The 19974-nt window shown below is 41.8% G+C and overlaps 2 protein-coding genes across 4 annotated transcripts in view; both read left to right on the top strand.

Annotated features, from left to right (window-relative positions):
- Positions 1 to 5448, top strand: part of unc5b (unc-5 netrin receptor B) — a 53486-nt gene extending 48038 nt beyond the window's left edge. Inside the window, exons 10-17 of the mRNA XM_028602808.1 lie at positions 308 to 676; positions 804 to 891; positions 1288 to 1462; positions 1544 to 1783; positions 2562 to 2711; positions 3576 to 3740; positions 3854 to 4032; positions 4482 to 5448. Of these exons, the coding sequence (XP_028458609.1) occupies positions 308 to 676; positions 804 to 891; positions 1288 to 1462; positions 1544 to 1783; positions 2562 to 2711; positions 3576 to 3740; positions 3854 to 4032; positions 4482 to 4647 (1532 nt within the window). The 3' untranslated portion in view covers positions 4648 to 5448. The remainder of the gene's footprint in view (positions 1 to 307; positions 677 to 803; positions 892 to 1287; positions 1463 to 1543; positions 1784 to 2561; positions 2712 to 3575; positions 3741 to 3853; positions 4033 to 4481) is intronic.
- Positions 5449 to 9367: 3919 nt separating this feature from the next.
- Positions 9368 to 17709, top strand: slc29a3 (solute carrier family 29 member 3). Of its 3 annotated transcripts, none has more exons than XM_028602819.1 (7): positions 9368 to 9669; positions 13854 to 13994; positions 14089 to 14514; positions 14943 to 15025; positions 15425 to 15651; positions 16014 to 16176; positions 16951 to 17709. In XM_028602819.1, exons 3-7 carry the CDS (start codon positions 14191 to 14193, stop codon positions 17579 to 17581), a joined length of 1428 nt encoding a protein of 475 aa, XP_028458620.1. In that variant the 5' UTR covers positions 9368 to 9669; positions 13854 to 13994; positions 14089 to 14190; the 3' UTR covers positions 17582 to 17709. The 3 variants fall into 3 exon arrangements, with proteins under 3 accessions (XP_028458620.1, XP_028458617.1, XP_028458619.1); XM_028602816.1 differs by having other exon boundaries at positions 13877 to 13994; XM_028602818.1 differs by lacking the exon at positions 9368 to 9669 and adding an exon at positions 13057 to 13168 and having other exon boundaries at positions 13877 to 13994.
- Positions 17710 to 19974: the final 2265 nt, after the last annotated feature.

A 19974-nucleotide genomic window follows, 5' to 3' on the forward strand; every position in this document is an offset into this window, starting at 1 on the left:
TTCTTGTTTTTAGTCATCTTCGTAGAAGCACTTGTTCACAATCCATTTCATTATCACATTGCTATTTATATTATCCCATAAATTAATTCTCTTTATACCATTATCTCCTCTCACTTTGTCAATTCTCCATTCTTTACTGCATTACATTTTAAGCATTTGTCATGGTATCTCTTCTCTTGTTCTTGCCATCAAATATTAATTGGCAACATTAATCCATTTCACTCGCGTCACTTTTTAGCACTCTCAGCCCTGCCAGTGTCATTTCTGGTGATAAGAGAACAGCTTCTCTCTTCTCCTGTGTCCACAGATAACCCTCACCCTCTGCATCCATCAGCCCCTCCAGACCTTACAGCCACGGCGGGGGCTTTCCGCACTCCGCTCTTCTCTCTGCAGCAGGGGGTCAATGACAGCCCCCACAAAATCCCCATGACCACTTCTCCACTGCTGGACCCATTGCCTAGTCTCAAAATCAAGGTGTATAACGCCTCCACTCTCTCCTCCCTGGAGCTCCCCGCGGACATGTGCTTAGGTGACGGGGAGATCCTCAGCCTGAAGTCAGTGGGTACTATGGGTAGAGAGCGAGATTACCACAGCCACACCTTGTCCAGAGAGCCTGGGCTAAGCACCAGCGCCACCCTGGGTAATCTTGGAGGACGCCTTACCATCCCCAACACAGGTAATTGCATGCAGCTGTCTTTTCACATGCAAATGAAACCAGAATTCGTATGCACCCAGCGGGAACCAATGACATTTTCCGTTAATCACCTGTAAGACAAGATAAGTCATGACACCTGCTCCCTTAGGTGTGAGTCTGCTGGTCCCCCCTGGCACAATCCCCCAGGGGAAGTTCTATGAGATGTACCTTATTATCAACAAGTGGGACAAAACGACGTAAGTGCCCTTCATCTTTATTCCTGTATTTCACTCAGACCTCATTCTCACCTCAATCAGAAATATTCCCATGTACGGGTCTCGCCTTCTGCGAACCACTCAAAGTTTGTCTGAAAGTTCACTGGAAGATCACTTCTTTTCTGAGGATAAAAAAATGTATCAGCTTGTCTCAACTTCTACACTGAAATTGGAGTGGATTAATTTCTTGCCAATTTTCTGGACGTTTGCCTCAAATAACGCCAATACCAGCATGTTGCAAACCGTGCCGTGGCCGTAATGTTCTTTTATAAATGAAGTGTGTGTGTGTGTGTGTGTGTGTGTGTGTGTGTGTGTGTGTGTGTGTGTGTGTGTGTGTGTGTGTGTGTGTGTGTGTGTGTGTGTGTGTGACATTTACAGGCTACCCTCTGAGGGCAGTCAGACTGTACTGAGTCCTGTGGTGAGCTGTGGCCCCTCCGGTATGCTGCTGAATCGTCCTGTGGTTCTCACATTGCCCCATTGTGCCCAGCTAGACACACCTACACCTGACTGGACCCTCACACTAAAGACACAGACGCACCAGGGGGCATGGGAGGTGAGACAGCCTCTGACCGGTACCACGTAATGGATATCTCGTTGGACAGCATCATTGAACCCTATTTCAATCTGTTTTCAGGAGGTTCTGACAGTAGGAGAGGAGACTTTGTCGTCGCCGTGCTACCTGCAGCTGGAGGAGGAGTGTTGTCATGTTCTAATGGAGCAGCTGGGAACGTACGGCCTGGTGGGCCAGTCCTGCCCTCCACAGCCTGCCTGCAAACGCCTGCAGTTGGCACTGTTCGCCCCTCGGGCACCCTGCCTCTCCCTGGACTACAGCCTCCGTATCTACTGCATCCATGACACCCCACATGCACTCAAGGTGCTGCTTGTGTGTTTTTCACTCTCTTTCTGTGTAAAAATGTCTGCATATGTCTTTTTAACTCTCTTCTTTACTGTTTACTTTTCTTTGTCAAGCCTTTCTGCCCTATTGCCGTTCTGTTTCTTTATTTCTTTGATGTGCGAGTCAATCTGGCAAATACTATACTTATAGTGTGACTATTAATAAGTGCATTACTGGTAATTTACTTAAAGCTGCAATAGAAAAGATTTAAAAAATAAAGTATATCATCATTATATGTCAGCTTTAGTTTTGAAGTACAGCTATACTAGAGCTTGGTTACACACTCCAAATATTCACAAAACAAAAATCAAAACAAAAGATCCACCCTATTCACCCACATCAAACACTGGTATCATGTTGAATCTCCCTTACCCACTAGAAGCAACGACTCAAAACGGTACAGCACAATACAAACCCCCTAGTATTCAGCAAGTGAGCACACCATCCAGAGAACGTTGGACTCGCTGGCGTTAGATATTTTCCCTCTCTCAGTGTTCACAGACCAGCCGGGGCTTTAAACATGGGCGTGTTATGTGCAGTTTACTGGCATCACTTTGCATGATTTCTGGCTGCTAAAGTTCAAACAGCTTTCAAACTGTTAGCTCTCACACATTTCCATTTGAAGACTCCAACTATAGAGAATGCATGGCACATTTTAATTAAGCATGTTTTGGAATGCGTTACAATGATAAAACTGTGATCAAATTAATAAAAATATAGATGTTGCTAAGCCCGTCTTCTCTCTGCCTCTGAGCAGGAGGTGTTGGATTTGGAGAGGAGTCTAGGTGGAGTTTTGCTGGAGGATCCAAAGCCTCTGCTCTTCAAAGACAGCTACCACAACCTGCGCCTGTCCATCCACGACATTCCTCACACTCACTGGAGAAGCAAACTACTGGCAAAGTATCAGGTGAGACACCCAAAATGCAGCAGATGCTAGATAACCGCCTGTTGATTTGTATAGGGCCTAGAGATGTGGATGTGTTCATGTCTACAGAGCACAATTCAGCAGCAGCTTGAATGATGTAGATCCATAAAACTATTGATGAATTGTCAGTGTTACTTCAAGCCTAATAGGCAACAACTCTATGGTCTGACAAACTCTTTATTCAGTAGAATGGCTATTTTCTCAGAAAATACAGCTAATTGACTGTTCACTTTTGTTGTAAAAATTCACACCCTCTGCTGCATTCTCTTGACAGGCCACACCGAGATTGCAGTCTGAACCCTCTCTGAATAAACAAACAGGAAATCTGATAGTGGTCCTAATTTATGGACAGTGCGCTTAGGAAATATATTGCACTCTGACACAGAGACCCAGTTGGTGGAAACAAAGCATATTGCACTCCTGGAATGGAAACTGTGTGTTCTAGATCCTTTCTGATTGTGCTGCTCAGGACATAGCCACTTTAATCACAGTGGTAGAGACCATGTTTTTTCAGCGATCCTTCTTAACATTTCTTTTTTTCTTTTCTTTCTTTTTTTTAACAAATATTTTCTTTTATTTTTCAAAAAATGAAAGTTCACATAGTACATCAGAGTTTCTGGGGCAAAGTAAATGTTTTTAGTGATCACATAACATCCGTACAGCTGTGATTACACTGACAACTGATATTCTAACTGTAGTGTAAATGTAGTTTCAGTGTAAAACTACATTAAACGGACAACTGGTATAATGTCCCTGATCATTGCACAAACAAACAGACCATCATTTATCTGCAGGAAACAACCATCAGTTTCTTTTTTCCTTCTTAACGTTTCTCTTTGTTAACAGGAGATCCCGTTCTATCACATCTGGAGCGGCAGTCAGAGACCCCTGCACTGCACCTTCAGCCTGGAGAGAGGGAGCCTGGCTGTGTCACAGCTCACCTGTAAGATCTGTGTCCGACAGGTGGAAGGGGAGGGACAGATATTCCAGCTGCACACGGATATTCAGGAGGTAATGGTGACAACTTAAATAATGCTAACACAGATAAAGTTTTGAAAGCAACACAGTTATGCCAAAATTACAGAGATCGGTCTCAATGCTTCTCGCCTTCTCTGTAAATCCAGACTCTACCCCCGCACTCGCCCCTCCCCTCAGGAGGCACCTGCCTGCCTTCCTCTCAAGTGGGACCCTATGCCTTTCGCTTGCCTGACTCCATCCGCCAGAAGATCTGTGCCAGTTTGGATGCACCCAGTGCTCGAGGATGTGACTGGAGACTACTGGCGCGCAGTCTGGGCTTTGACAGGTCAGATCTGCCTCACATGTTTACTGTATGTGTGAAAGGCAGCTTGGTCACACAGAGAGTCCAGTGTTGGTGCTCAGAATTGTGTATGAGGTGGCATGTAGATAGTCACTGTCTGAGGTTAGATGTATGGGGTTATGATAGTTTTTTTTTTTATGTAGACAGAAAACAGAAAAATATGTCATATCGTTCTGATTAGAATCAGGATAGCATGACTTGTTCAGGGATATAATTTAGCCATGCATGATATACTGTACCGTGCATTGCTTAAAAAAAGATTCAGAAGATATTTCATCTTGCCTAACAAGCTAATTCTGCTTTGTGAAATATGGTAGTGACTTGAGCATCAATATTGGACTGTCAAAATAAAGTAGTGCCAGCAGTATTTGCGACGTGCAGTATTAATGACTTCAAAATAACGGAGTGCTTCCTGTTCTCTTTCTTCTCCTCAGATACTTGAATTACTTTGCAACAAAGCCCAGCCCTACAGGTGTTCTACTGGACTTATGGGAAGCTTGTCACCAAGCTGACGCAGACCTGGTCTCTCTGGCGACCGCGCTGGAAGAAATGGGCAAAAGTGAGGTGCTAGTTGTCATGACAACAGATGGGGATTGTTGATTGGTCAAGGAACGAGAGAGCAAGCCAGACTTTTTTTTTTTTCTTCTTCTCACCACCGTGATGGAAATAAGAATACCTGCCTATGAATATGCACACCCCGATACAATCATTTTGGTTCCTTCTTATGCACTGTATTACCTCTGCATCATCTTCCTTTTCTCTGACCCCTGATCAGCCACTGTAGCTGCATATCCAACACATTCCCATGACAACTGCTAATCAAATTCAGCTTGAGTCCTCCAAAGCAATGTTGCATCTGCAAGATGTGAAACCAATTTGAGGGTAGAAGGCGTAAAATGGGTGCAAAGTCATCTGTCATGTGTGGTGTTGATTGTCTTCTTCAAAGATTTAAAATGACACTATTCTTGTATATAAATAACAAAAGCTTTGGGACAAACGAAAGAAGAATCATGTATTCCAACAGTCTAAAGCACGCACAATAACACAAACGCTAACACAGGATTACCCATGTTTCAGTAGCAGCATGAAAGTGCATGATTTAACACCATCTCACCTCATGGCAGGGGCTTTTCTTTTCTCCATTCTCATTCTGTGTGTGTGTGCAGTGAATGACAGGCGGCACCGGCCTGTCTGAAACCTCCTTAGGCTACAGACACTCCAACAAACACACACACACACACACACACACACAAATACAGTCAAATAGGTCATCAACCGACTCTGAATCAGATAGGCTAGGATTTCTTGTCTACCTGCTTAGACTGTCGACAAATCACAAGGTCCGAACCCTCAAGGTTTGAGGGCTTAAGCAAGTCGCTTTGGGCTAAAAAAAAAAAAAAAAAAAAAAAAAAAAAAAAGGTGCCTCATTTTGTGGTATGAGGGTGAATTGTGAAGTTGATTTAAGAATTGGCAGATAAGCACACCGACTGACTCTTTATGTTGTACCAACAAATGCCTCAAAGCCTTGGCATATCATTCCGGCTCACAGGGGTGTTTCTCTTTCATCACTCCTCGCATTCCTCTATCGCACAGCCACACTCCTCCGATCTGTTGAGAATAAACTGCAGGAGAGCTTTCTGGTCATCTGTTAAAGTTTCCTTTGGGGAACGCTCTTTAAGTTATTATCCATATTTGTGGATATTCTTATATTTTTCATTTCTGTTACAATCATATAGAACCTGTTCTATCATATGTGCTTGTTTAGGCTGCTGTGTTTTATTTTTTATTCTAGTACAGCAGGCTGAATGGGAGTTAAGTGCACAGGGGATGTCTCAGATTATTTGTTATTTTTAATACGGTGCATCTATTCAAAATGTAATCTGTAAAACATTATTAGAGGTGGTCAAATGTCCAGGTGAACATACTGTGTGCTGTATTTCATTAGGCATTTATGCTTTGCTGTAACTGAGGGCAGAGATGAATTTTACAGAATAGATAAGCCTTGCCTTAAATCAACTAGGCAGCAAGGGACCATAAAATGTACCTCAACACTAACGGCATTATGTTTCAATCTATTCTCTGTCCACCCCTTGTGTCCTGTCTATTCAACACCCTGTAACTCATTATGTCTCTCTCAATTTGATAACAAATTGTTAACCTTTTTACTAAGCCGCCTGCTTTGTGGTCAGGGTCCTCAAGCTTTTTGCATTATCAATATTGTACTGTCAGTTATTGTTAGACGGGAATTGAAATGCTTTCATCTGTATCTTTTTCATTAAGGTCTGTTATTGAGTCTTTTTCACCCTCAAAAGCAAAAAAAAAAAAAAGTGTTCATATCATTGAAACCACAAAAACCAAAACACAGGCAGTATCCCTCCTCCAGCAGTGAGTCATGTCACTGTTTTGTGTGAATGAACTGAAAACACAAGTGTATGTGTGCGCAAGTGTGTATGTGTGGGCAGGTGGGTGTGCACGCACAGTACGTACACACACATTTAAGAGCTGTCATTTCTTTTTGTAAGTGCTATGCAAGTACAAAAAAAAAAGCGAAGCATTTTGACTTCTTTTGTTTCCTGGAAGAGTAATTCTATTTTTTCAGATCAGGGCATTGACAGGGTTTTGATTTTGTATTCTAAAGTGGTTTAAGAGTGGTTTAACATTTTTGGTTCTGGTGGTATGTGTGGGAATTCTTCATCCGGATGGGAAGGATTGGATCACTGACCAAGCAAGCTAGTATTGAAAAAGCACACGTGGAGAACAACACAAAGTACGGGGCAAAAGCTGCCAAACAAGTTGCGACTAACATCATGAACTCGTGCCCTGCAGGTCTTTGCCCATGAGGAAATATCTGAACACGACCAGTTCAGAACTTTGGATCCCTGAACACTGCAGGACTATTTTCTTTCCTCAAATCTTGTTACAGAGACTGGCTATCTGTAGAATAGTGTTTATTCGTCCAGATTTCTTGAGTATCTGTTGAAACTTTGACCATAGCTCTGGATAATGTATGCTGGAGCTGGACTGGATTCCTCCTTGCTCTCATCAAAGAGAAAAATGTAGCCTTTGTTCAAAAAGTCAGAACTTTTTACGAAAAAACAAAATGGATTCAGTGACATAATTTTATCTCTGTACAGTATCAATTGTAAATAAACGTCTAGCCTTCTTACCTGTAACTAAATATAATTTTTATGCAATAAATTATATTTCTTAGTTTAACAATAGTGTGTGTTTTGTTGTTATTGAATTAAACTTGTTAATGCAAAACCAAACATTGTAAGAGCAGCTTTCATAAAATCCATAGAGCAGATTGCAGGCTTCTTTTGAGCTCCTTGAAACAACAGAATCACCTTTAAATGGCATCTGTGTTTTAATCAATTACACCCCATTTTCACAAGAAATACGAAGCTACTCAACCTGTCCCTTTTCCCCCTCACACCTCATTGGAAAATTCCCTTTAGGTCCATTTAGCTTTGAAAGCTTTTAAATGGCAAGGCTGTCCGGCCTTAAAATTAACAAGGTTTTAGAGACACTAATAGTGTCCTTTAAGGACTGACTCTGGGCGTTTAGATCGAGCATTTTCACCTTGTTTTTTTTACGAGTGCAGGATGTGGGGAGGGGGGAGGAGGGGATTTGACAGATTAGGCTCTCATATTGAGAGCAAATATCCCAGTGAGTCATCTGTGGTGAGAGCGCACTGCAGCATAGTCTTAATGGCAGGCAAAACTTTGCACCTGTTTCATCAGATGCACAGCTAATTGAGGACTAATATGCCACCCTTCAGTGCATCACTTAATCAAACCTTTTATAATAGTTAGAATTATAACCTGCACAATGAGTTCATGAATGATGATTTTAGGCTCATAGTAGAAAGACAAAGACAAATGTTTATATATTATTATTTTATTTACGCAAAATCACCTGGTATCATGTTTGACTGTAGAGGACTTTTAGTCTTTTTTTCTTCTTACAGGTATTGTAGGCTAATTGTTTTCACATTCCAGAGAGGTGCAATGACACCCCACAGCACACGCTGTCCTATGGTGCCCTCTTCTGGTAAATTCACAACATATTTCTCTAATCTTAGGTACTCCAAAGTGCCACTGTTTACATGTCTTCCATCACATGTGACAAATCTGTTCTCAATACATAGCAAATGAAGGGGTCCCAGATCTGGTGAAAATTATGTTGTTGATGTTTTATTGTATATGTAATTTCCTCCAAGGGGAGAGTTGTAGATAGCTCAGACAACCACCTGGACTTCTGGTGTTTTTCCATGAGAGGGGCTACTACTCTCTTTGCCATTAACACACTTAAGTCTACAAATGTTCGTTGATATTTCTTTTCTCCTGGTAAATTTGATGGATAAGCCACACTTTTCAACGAAAGCCGTTACACTCAATGGTACAATTATGTATTCAAAACTGATTCTGGCATTTTTTTTTTTTTAAATAAACAGGAAGTATTTACAATATAAAGGAAGTTTTAGTTTTAATAAACCATTCATGAATAAGCAACTTTTATATTTCAGTGTGCTTTTTATCATATCATATATGATTTTGAAATTGTATAAACTTAATTAAAACTTATTATTATGTAATTACTTTTAACAGTGGTAAAATTGTTGTAATGACACTAATGATCACGTATTATGAGAGAGTGATGATTAGCTGAATGCAGTCAGCTGATCAGACAACTGTTTTCACTGTAAAAACATTCAGTTTGACTTTCAATAAAGTCTTTACATCCGTCCATTTAAAAAGTATATCATCTAATATCTTGGCAGATTTCCACATTGCAACCATTTGTTTTGGTGTCTTCGTCTGTTTTTCAAAAAGAACATTTAATTATTGTAAGTTAATAGCATTAAATTAAAAAAAATGTTAGTTTACGTGTTTTTCAAAAAGAACATTTAATTATTGTAAGTTAGTAGCATTAAATAAACAAAACTGTAAAAGAAAAAAAAAAGAATATAAAAAAAGAAGCTGTACCGAAACATCACGTCATTAACAAGACTTCCGGTATTTGGGCTGTTGTCCGAATAAAAGCGTGGATTACGTTTTTTAGTTGTACGATTTTATTTTGTTTTTGAAAAATATTTTTTTAAATAAGCTCAGACTTACGTACTGCGTAGAAATATACATTTTGAGTCAGCCTGGTTTCGATTTATGTGGATGGCACTTTTATTGTTAAGGATTCGTGCCGGAAGTCTTATTGTTGTTGCTGCTGGTGGAAGCATTGACATATATATAAGGGTGGAAGCAGAGCCTGTCTATGGAGAGCCTGTTCACTCCCTATCTCACTCCTTATTAGCCCCATTGTACCAACCCGGAATTTTCCCGAGAGTGGAAGTTCTCCCCTTATTAGACATTCTCTGGGTGGAAGCATAATGTAGCCAAATGTAGCCTGGATACCAGCCGAACTAAGCCCCGCCCACAATATTCGATTTGAGGTTGGGAGGTTCGCATTCACGTTCTGACTAGAACCTGCATTACAACGTCAGGCTAGGAAGATTGCTGTTTGTCAGCTGATCAGAAATGAAGTTTGCAGTGAAATGGATTAGTGTGTCATGGAAGCACATGTAGAAGCGACAGAAGCAACAGACAGGGAGTCTCTAGCAGCGAGGTATGTTTATATTTTATTTAATGAGCCCAACAGGCACGGGTCGACTAGCTAGCTCGCTTGTGTAGCGCGGTGAAGTTCGCTGAACGTTTGATATTCTGTTGATATTCGATTTTAACTTCCCCTTCGTTCGAGATCGACAACGCAATTCAGGTCAATGACGTGATCAGGGTCACAGAAAGTTGACATTATTACCAAGAGAAAACAACTACAACTACAACTACTAGGGCTGGAGATTTGTATCCGACATAAAGCTTCATAGCACTTCATCATATGTCCTGTCGCTAGGTTCTTTGTAAGGGACCGTCGTCAAATTACCGTTTTGGTATATCTGCAAACAATATTCTCTGAAAAATATTCACCAAAATTCAATAAAAGTGCCTTTACTCATTCTGATAGTAGGCTAATACTTCCCAATCACTCACTGCTACTTACTACAGGTTATTTTTTGCTGATATCTGGCATTACGGTGAAACGGTATGCAATATTGAAAGTTAAAAATATTCACCATATTCAAGACATTTTCTCATTCTGATTGCTGTAGTAGCCTACTTCCCAACCTGTAGTTACTACAGGTGAAATGTTGGTGAAAAGTCAAACTACATGGAAGCAGGACTCATTTTATTATAGAAAAATACTCACAACAAATAAACTAAATTATTTATTTTCATTCTGATTGCTTTCCTAACTTCCCAATCACTCACTGCTACTTACTACAGGTCTCAGTTTCCTGAGAAGACAATTTATATGGAAGCAGGACTCCATTATCTCTGAAAAATATTCACCAAAGTTCAATAAAAGGGCCTTTTCTCATTCTGATTGCTGTAGTACTTCCCAATCCCTTACGGTACAGATCCATTTGACCGATACGACTGAAGCGTGGTGTCGCGACGTCCTACATCTATGGTTGATGGTCCACGGCCTTGACTGGCAGCTGATTGGACGAACGTGTGACGTGGGTCTGGCTGCTCGAGAATTTCAACCGAGTGTCATGGCGGCGCGTTGAGAATACAATCTAGTATTTTACGAAAATAGTTCACCGAAACGTGTTTCTGAAAACATTTTAAGCAATCAATAGGCCATACAGTTGCTGAATCTGTCTTCATTTCAGATCGACAAAGTTAGTTGGAAAGATTTTCATCTACTTCTACTGGATAGTCGCGTCACGTTCAACGGATTAATTTGCATAAAGATGGGCATCGGCCAGCTTTTGGACGCGCAGCATTTTTTCAAATGCAGTTCCGCCTTCTCACGGTACAGATCCACTTGTCCGTGCGACGCTTCTGTCGCGTCGCGCTCCACTCTATTCCTATGGGTGACGTCAAGCGACTTCAACGCGCACGCAAAGCATTCCGGGAAGGCGGCGCTACATTTGAGAAAATGTAGCACGTCAAAAAGCTGGCCGATGCCCAGCTTTATGCAAATGAATCCGTTGAACGCGACGCAACTATCCAGTAGAAGTAGAGCACAGAGGTCTGCTCTGATCACTTCTCCCTCCAAATTTCAAAATTCGACAACATTCCCCACTGGACCCACTAATAGTTGTAATTGAGGAACGTACAAATGAGGGGAGGCGTCGCGACACCATGCGACAGTCGTGTCGCAAAAGTGGATCTGTACCGTCAGAATGCTTTGCATGCACGTTGAAGTCGCTTGACGTCACCCATAGGAATAGAGTGGAGCGCGGTGCGACAGAAGCGTTGGATCTGTACCGTTAACACAGAACCTAGCGACAGAACAGATGATGAAGTGCTATGAAGCTTTATGTCGGATACAAATCTCCAGCCATAGTAGTTGTAGTTGTTTTCTCTTGATACTCTGTAATAATGTCAACTTTCTTTGACCCTGATCACGTCATTGACCTAAATGGCGTTGTCGATCTTGAACGAAGGGGAAGTTAAAATCGAATATCAACTGAATGTTAAACGTCCAGCCAACTTCACCGCGCTAACGTGTGTTGATACTTTGTAGAAGGCTAGGGTAGTTAGCTAGTTAGCTCACGGTGTCCACACTAAAGACACCTGAAGACACCAATAATTAAGACCACGATAAAATGAACAGAATAATTTGACAATGAATAGTAAAAAAAACGTTGGTGACCAGCTGTCGGCAGTGACCAGAGGCATACTTTGCGTTACATTACATTACATTACATGTCATTTAGCTGATGCTTTTATCCAAACGACTTCCAATTAAGTGCTTTCAACCTTGAAGGTGCAAACTCCAGACAACAAGTAGTAAGTGCAAGTACATTAGCTTTAAATAAGCAGAACTACAAAGAGCCATATGAAAGTGCAGCGTCAAGAAATATACCTTTTTAAAAAAGATTTTTTTTTTTAATGTTTATCCGAGGTGTAGTCGGAAGAGATGTGTTTTTAGCCTTCAGCGGAAGATGCGTAGGCTTTCGGCCCTCCTGATATCAATAAGGAGCTCATTCCACCATTTAGGAGCCAGGACAGCAAACAGTCGGGATTTCGTTGAGTGATTAGTTCTCCCTCGCTGTGAGGGGGCAGAAAGCATGTTGGCTGATGCAGAGCGGAGTGGGCCGGTTGGGGTATAGGGTTTGACCATGTCCTGGATGTAGGGCTGGGCAATATATCGATATTATATTGATATCGTGATATGAGAGTAGATATCGTCTTAGATTTTGGATATCGTAATATTGTAATATGGCTTAAGTGTTGTCTTTTACTGGTTTTAAAGGCTGCATTACAGTAAAGTGATGTGTTACCAGACTGTTCTAGCTCTTCTATTATTTTTAATAGTCATTATATTTACATTACTGAAGATTATTTATCTAAAATCTCATTGTGAAGATATTTTGTTAGAGCACCAATTGTCAACCCTATAATATCGCCACAATATCGCCATCGAGGTATTAGGATAAGAATATCGCAATATCTGATTTTCTCCATACCGCCCAGCCCTAACTGGATGTATGCTGGGGCTGATCCGTTCGTGGGCCCTGTATGCAAGTAGCTACTAGTGTCTTGAAGCGGATGCGGGCAGCAATTGGTAACCAGTGAAGATAGCGGAGGAGCGGTGTAGTGTGAGAGAACTTGGGGAGGTTGAAGACAAGCCGAGCTGCTGCGTTCTGAATGAGCTGCAGGGGCCGGATGGCACATGCAGGCAGTCCAATCAGGAGGGAGTTGCAGGAGTCTAGACGTGAGATGACTAGAGCCTGAACCAGAACCTGAGCTGCCTTCTGCGTTTAGAAAGGGACGTATCTTTCTGATGTTATGCAGCATGTATCTACACGATCGGGTAGTTGCAGCATTGTTGGCAGTGAAGGAGAGTTGGTCGTCAAGTGTCACGCCCAGGTTTCTAGCAGTCTGGGTGGGGACTACCACAGAGTTGTCAATTGTTATAGTCAGGTCTTGGGTAGGAGAGACCTTCCCTGGAAGGAAAAGGAGCTCAGTCTTGTCAAGGTTGAGTTTCAGATGGTGTGTGGACATCCAAGAAGAATACTGCTGAGTGTCTGAAGTCCGTGTAATTGCTTTGGGTAAGCATTATGTGAAAACTGGTTCCTCATTAGTTGCACACATGATGCTTTATGGTGCAAGGTCAGCTTTGTTCTGTCATATCAACCTTCCTTTAACCTCCTTAAATAGTTAAAGTAACGTTAGAAACCTAATATTGTGCAAGCAGGTGATGCTGGTTGAAAGTCTGTTTTTCTATATCTGTCAGTGGCAGAAATAGGACCAGAGATCTCTGATTCTACCTCATGAAACTGTAGTTCTGTACTTCGGTACAATAGGTCAAACAGTCCCATGCCTTAAGGAAAGTGCTGTACTAAATGCTGTGATGGAGCATTTAACTTGAAGAATCACACTGTGTGGGAATGGCCGAGCCCTCAGTTCAGTTATGTAAGTCCAGGACTGATTCCTGCTGTGGGAGAGCAGTGGGTTCACATCCACACACTGCTGCCAAATGACTCCAGTGCCCGCATTAATATTGTTGGTGCAGTGGTGGCACATTCCACTCCATCTGAATAATGGTGTTGAGTCATTTTTAAAGTGTGTACCTTTTCTGTCCCTATTGAAGTAACCGTTTGTCATCTTCAGTGTTTTGTGCTGAAAATGAACTGAGTACACCTTCTCTATTTTAGGTCTTACATGTGTAGGGCCTGTGTTCTCAGGCTTAGAAGCCTGAGAACACAGGCCCTACACATGTAAGACCTAAAATAGATATGTGACTCCTTGTACTGCAGCATCACATGATCTGGACAATTGGACTGATCTCTACCAGCTACAGCACAGAGGTCTGTCCACACTATGGCTTCACAACAAACAGCCTGTCTTTTCTTTTCTGGACAAGCACAAGTAAACGTAAGCATCATCCAAACCCCACTTACTGCAATAACAACATTTTGCAGTGCGTTTTTTGTTTTTTAACTTGTTTTTTTTTTCTTCTTTTTCACAGCTCTCTGTTTAACACTTCCAATCTTGGTGTTCTTTACTACCACAACATTCCCTTTTATCTCTCGTCTTTACTTTGTGAGTATCCTGTATTCTGTCTGTAAAAATGGACACCTCAGAGCTTGTGCAGTCCGGTCTCAACTCCTCCTATGTTGCGACTGCTCTTGGCAAACACAATGCATTTGAGGACGAGGAAAGCGAGGACCAGGATCCCTCTGCATCGCTCCTGCCCAAACATTCTTCAGTGCCTCTGTCCGTACGCTACAGTCCAGAGGACTCTTACTGTTTGGTGTACATCATCTTCTTTCTGATGGGCATCGGCTCCCTGCTGCCCTGGAACTTCTTCATAACAGCCAAACACTACTGGCTCTACAAACTGAGTAACAGCACTCATGGCAGCGGCAGTGATGAGCAACGTTCAGACCTCAGTGTGAGTGAGACTAAATACAACTGTGCTATGGTGAAAACAGGAAGATGCACATTTGTGCCATTCTGCACACTTTTCATAGAAATGTTACGGTCCTCCACATCTGAAATGTGAAATCCATTGCAACACAATTATACAATTAGAAAGGCCTAAAGCTGAGGTAAAGTAAAGAGGGAAGAGTCAGGGTGGTAGATCTGCTTCCAATTTATTTTCGTTTCGAGAATAAATGAACTCTGTAGATTTCTGCTATTCTGAGATCAATGCTTGATTTTGTTTGACTTAGAAACCATAGCAAAGCATAAGGAAGGAAATGTTTGACTTTTGTTTATGTCATGTGCTTTCACTTCCTCTAGTTTTGTGTGAGACATTATGTGTGTGTTCTTAAATTTAAGCAAATTCATATGGTTTGCCTTTTCTGTAACTATTCACAGGACTACTTTGAAAGCTATCTGGCCATTGCCTCCACGGTGCCCTCTGTGCTGTGTCTGATACTCAACTATGTCCTAGTTAACAGGTTAATTCCCTCCCATACACAAACACAAACACACATACACAGCACATTCCTGTCAGATGTTTTTCTTTGTCTCAGAATGTTTGACAATGTCACATTTGTTCTATCTAGGGCCTTACAGTCATGTTATTTTGACCAGCATCTCTACAGCACAATACATTTTATATTTGTTATTTGTGTGGATATATAATAGCTTATGGACTCACATTTGTCCAACAGAACAGCATAAGAGTGCTGCTTCATTTGTTTATATTGCTCAGCTGTTTTGATAAACTCCTGCCGTGTGTGTGTGTGTGTGTGTGTGTGTGTGTGTGTGTGTGTGTGTGTGTGTGTGTGTGTGTGTGTGTGTGTGTGTGTGTGTGTGTGTGTGTGTGTGTGTGTGTGTGTGTGTGTGTGTGTTAGGTTGTCTTCAAACGTACGGATCCTGTCGTCTCTTTTTGTGATCCTGTTGGTGTTTTTGGTAACCACGGTGCTGGTGAAGGTGGACACGTCAGACTGCAGGACGGAGTTCTTTATTGTCACGCTGGCCAGTGTGGCTGTCGTCAGCGGAGCCTCGAACCTCTTCTGTGGCAGCGTGTTCGGGATCAGCGGGCATTTCCCCATGAGGATTTCTCAGGCTCTTATATCAGGTAAAGCATGGCCCTTTTTTTATATAGTACACAACAGACAAAGGCAATTCAAATTGCTTTACATAAGCATAAACATACAAAGCAAATAAAACAGAAAATACGACATAAAACAAAGACAAGACTTTCACTTGTATCTTTTCAGAGACCTGTAAAGATACAAATGTATAAAATAAATAAAAGGTACAGTCCTCATTCAGGTCATATTGTCTTTGTAGCATTTATACAAAATCGTTGTACACATACCTTTCTTTCTGCCGTCATGAAACCAAAACGTATAACGTGTGTGTGTGTGTGTGTGTATGTATGTATATATATATATATATATATATATATATATATCCCTTTTTGTTTTTTGGTCTCAGGCCAGGCCATGGGAGGCACACTGAGTGCAGTAGCATCAATAGTGGACCTGGCAGCGGCAAAGGATGTGACAGACAGCGCTCTGGCCTATTTCCTGACAGCCGACGTCTTCATCCTGCTCTGCATCATCTCATATCTGCTGCTGCCCAAGCTGGCATATTCAAGGTCAGTAGAAGTCAAAGATATTCTGGTTCTCATACAGATACATAAACTTACCTATCAAGCCCTTACTTTACAAATGTAGGTGACTAACACCTTACCTTGTCCTGTAAAATTTACTTTCATCTGAACCTGAATACCATAGATTACGGATAGTTTAGGTGGTGGTGATGGCGCAGTGGATATGACACATGGTGTCTTTGGTGTGGGAGACCCGAGTTCGAATACCACTGCGATACATCAGCCAATGTGTCCCTGAGCAAGACACTTAACCCTTAGTTGCTCCAGAGCCGTGCGATCATATATAGCAATTGTAAGTCGCTTTGGATAAACGCGTCTGCTAAACGACATGTAATGTAATGTTTAGCAGTGTGCATTATTATCTGCCAGTGTCATGCCTCATACCACCACCAGATGGTGCCAAAGTTAGAAATGTTCAAATACAACACACAGTGGGGTTAAATTAATTCCTAATGATTGTAACAAGTATTCTTACCAAAAAAAAATGTGTTGTACATTTTAAATTGGCAGCTACTGTTTGATTCAGGTCAATGCACACAATAAAAAAACATTATTTTAGTCTTTATTTATTTAAGGCTGCATTTAACACCGTTTGACTAATTGCATTTAAAAGTCATTTTAAAGGCTAACCAGGCCTTGAAGACAGCATTGTGACAATTTAATGATACAAACTAGTGTTTAGGGGACAGGTTCAGTACATCTTGTCAAAGATTTGAGATGTAGTAGTTACATGCTGCGTTCTGCTTGTCTTCTCTCTAGACACTACACGCTTGCAGCAACGTGCACCAGTTCAGGAGTGGTGAGCGAGGGGGGGGCAGCAGCAGGCACAGGGAAAACCACCTCTATCCCACCCCTGCAGCCTATCCTCAGGAAGACGTGGGTGCTCGGCGTTAGCGTCTTCTACGTCTTCTGCATCTCTATCAGTGTGTTCCCTGCAGTATCCTCGGGGATCCAGTCTATCAACAAAGACAGCGGCAGCCCCTGGACAACCACTTACTTTGTACCCCTCACCAGTTTCCTCCTGTACAACGTAGCAGACTTCTGTGGCAGGCAGGCCACAGCCTGGCTGCAAGTTCCTGGTCCCACCAGCCGAGTCCTGCCTGCACTGGTGCTGTGTCGCTCCGTCATTGTGCCACTTTTCATGTTCTGTAACTACCAGCCGAGGGACCACCTCCACACTGTGCTGTTCGGCCATGACTTATACCCTGTGGTCTTTAACTGCCTGCTAGGCCTAACTAATGGCTACTTAGGCACTCTGCCAATGATTTATGGCCCTAAGGTGGTACCTCGAGAGCTGGCAGAGGCCACAGGAGTGGTCATGTCCTTCTTCCTCACTCTGGGACTGGCTGTGGGATCTGCTTTCTCTGTGCTTATTGTGCACTGCATCTGACCAGGCTGTTAAGCAATAACATAGTTATTTACAGTGGTATAGTTGAGCTACAGTGTGGCAAAAAAGTATTTAGTCAGCCACCAATTGTGCAAGTTCTTCCACTTAAAAAGATGAGAGAGGCCTGTAATTTTCATCATAGGTACACTTCAACTATGAGAGACAAAATGAGAAAAAAAAATCCAGAAAATCACATTGTAGGCTTTTTAATGAATTAATTGGTAAATTCCTCTGTAAAATAAGTATTTGGTACCCTACAAACAAGCAAAATTTCTGGCTCTTGCAGACCTGTAACTTCTTCTTTAAGAGGCGCCTCTGTCCTCCACTCGTTACCTGTATTAATGGCACCTGTTTGAACTTGTTATCAGTATAAAAGACATCTGTCCACAGTCACACTCCAAACTCCACTATGGCCAAGACCAAAGAGCTGTCAAAGGACACCAGAAACAAAATTGTAGACCTGCACCAGGCTGGGAAGACTGAATCTGCAATAGGTAAGCAACTTGGTGTGAAGAAATCAACTGTGGGAGCAATTATTAGAAAATGGAAGACAAACAAGACCACTGATAATCTCCCTTGATCTGGGCACTGTGATGCTCTTGTAAAGCCATGAGGGAAAAGTGCTGATAAGCTACTCATTTCCACTCTTAATCATAAAGCCTTAACTACTTCATACCTCACATTAATATGTATCTTGTTTGCAATGTTTGCATTGATGTGGCTCACCATGTGAGGATGACTGTGTCTGCCACAACTTTGTCTCTACATATTTAAGATCAGGTAGTGGCTCTTCAAGCAACATGAGCAATCAGTGCAGTCCATAGACACCTCATTAAACAACAGTTTTTTTTTGTTTTTTTTCCTCATATATTGCAAAACACATTGTGCTCAGATTTATTTGGTCTGGGGTGATAATTTTTGGTACATAAGTTGTTATGTAGAGGTTGTTTATTGTACTGTTAGTTCACTGTAGTGTAATAAAATATGCAGATGGTCTTCAAGCACCACATCTCAGGGAGGGATACAGCTGGAAAAACATGATTGTTGTGTGTGTTATGTGGGTGATTCATGTCTGCAGCTCTTTATGTACAGTCTATGGTCTGCAGTCTGTAAACCTTCGGACTGAACTTGATCAGACTGACTTTATAAACTGAACATTTCCAGTAACAAGTTTAATTTCTGTCATTTTTTGAATGTGCACTTGAGCTGCAGTCCATCAGAAGTAATAAAAAGTAGCCACTGTCTGGCACACCAATCAAACATTCTCCGACAACAGGGAACATTCTAATGTTGCCAGTTGAATGTGTTTTGTTGTATCAAAATGAAGGCCGAGTTAGAAAACAAGTGTGGTCCGAGCAACAGCCCTGCCACCCCTTCTTCCTGGCCTGACAACCGTGCAAGGTAGAGTCACACAACTTTACTGTGGGTAGTTGACCTCAAAATGAAGGCAAAGTTCGAAAATGGGTGTGGTCTGAGCAGGGGCGCCAGAAGTAAGGGGGGGGGGGGTTGGAAGTAGGGATGGGTCTCGAGACCCGGTTCTATTATGGACCCCGTTCCAAATTTCTCAAACCTTAAAATCAATAAGGTCAGACACTAGTGGATCATATAACGTTTCAAGTAGTCTATTTTGCAGTGGCTCCGATTATGATTGGTTTAAAGAAGTGCCAAAGCGAGACTATGCTTCGAGAGACGAGTCATGTCATTTAAATCAAACTGGGGCACAAGAAGTTCATGAATTCAAGTGAATTGCCTGCCAACCGCTTTTATACAAAACAAAGAAGAATGGAATTTCCTCGCTTCATTCCTCATTTGGTATCTCGCTGCAATGGCTGAACGTGCTAAGCGGTCAAAGGTTTGGCTACATTTTATGAAAAGCAAAGATAAGGAGGAAGCGAAATGTATTTTGTGTTTTAGGTTCATTTCTTGTAAGAGGGGGGACACAACATCCATGGTGAAGCACCTCTACGTTGCATATTGTTAGGTTGTAGAAAGTTAAACCATTGGTGATGTCTGATAAAAATAAATGAACACTATAGCTAGAAAAAAAACACTGAATCAATACCGATTGCATCACACCACACCTAATCAGCATTTGACTGGCTCACCCCAAACCTAGCTTCTAAAGAATTAATTAGGTCATGTCTGTTATTTAGCATAAAGGTAGAAGCTCTAGAAGACTTCTTGTTTAAACAGCTTTGAGAGCCATCCCCTGTTGAGCCAGACTTGATTAAGACAAAGAATGAGCACTCCTGTAGTTTAGAAACAATTGACACCGCCTTGGTAAGAGCCTGTGACCGGGTGTGGCCTCAAGACACATTTGATTTGATTTACACCTTTTCTTTTGAGAGACCTGACCATTAGGGAAAGATTTAATTTGAGGAAACACCCAGGTGTAG

Source organism: Perca flavescens, chromosome 17 (assembly GCF_004354835.1).
Source record: "Perca flavescens isolate YP-PL-M2 chromosome 17, PFLA_1.0, whole genome shotgun sequence".
Taxonomy (NCBI): domain Eukaryota; kingdom Metazoa; phylum Chordata; class Actinopteri; order Perciformes; family Percidae; genus Perca; species Perca flavescens.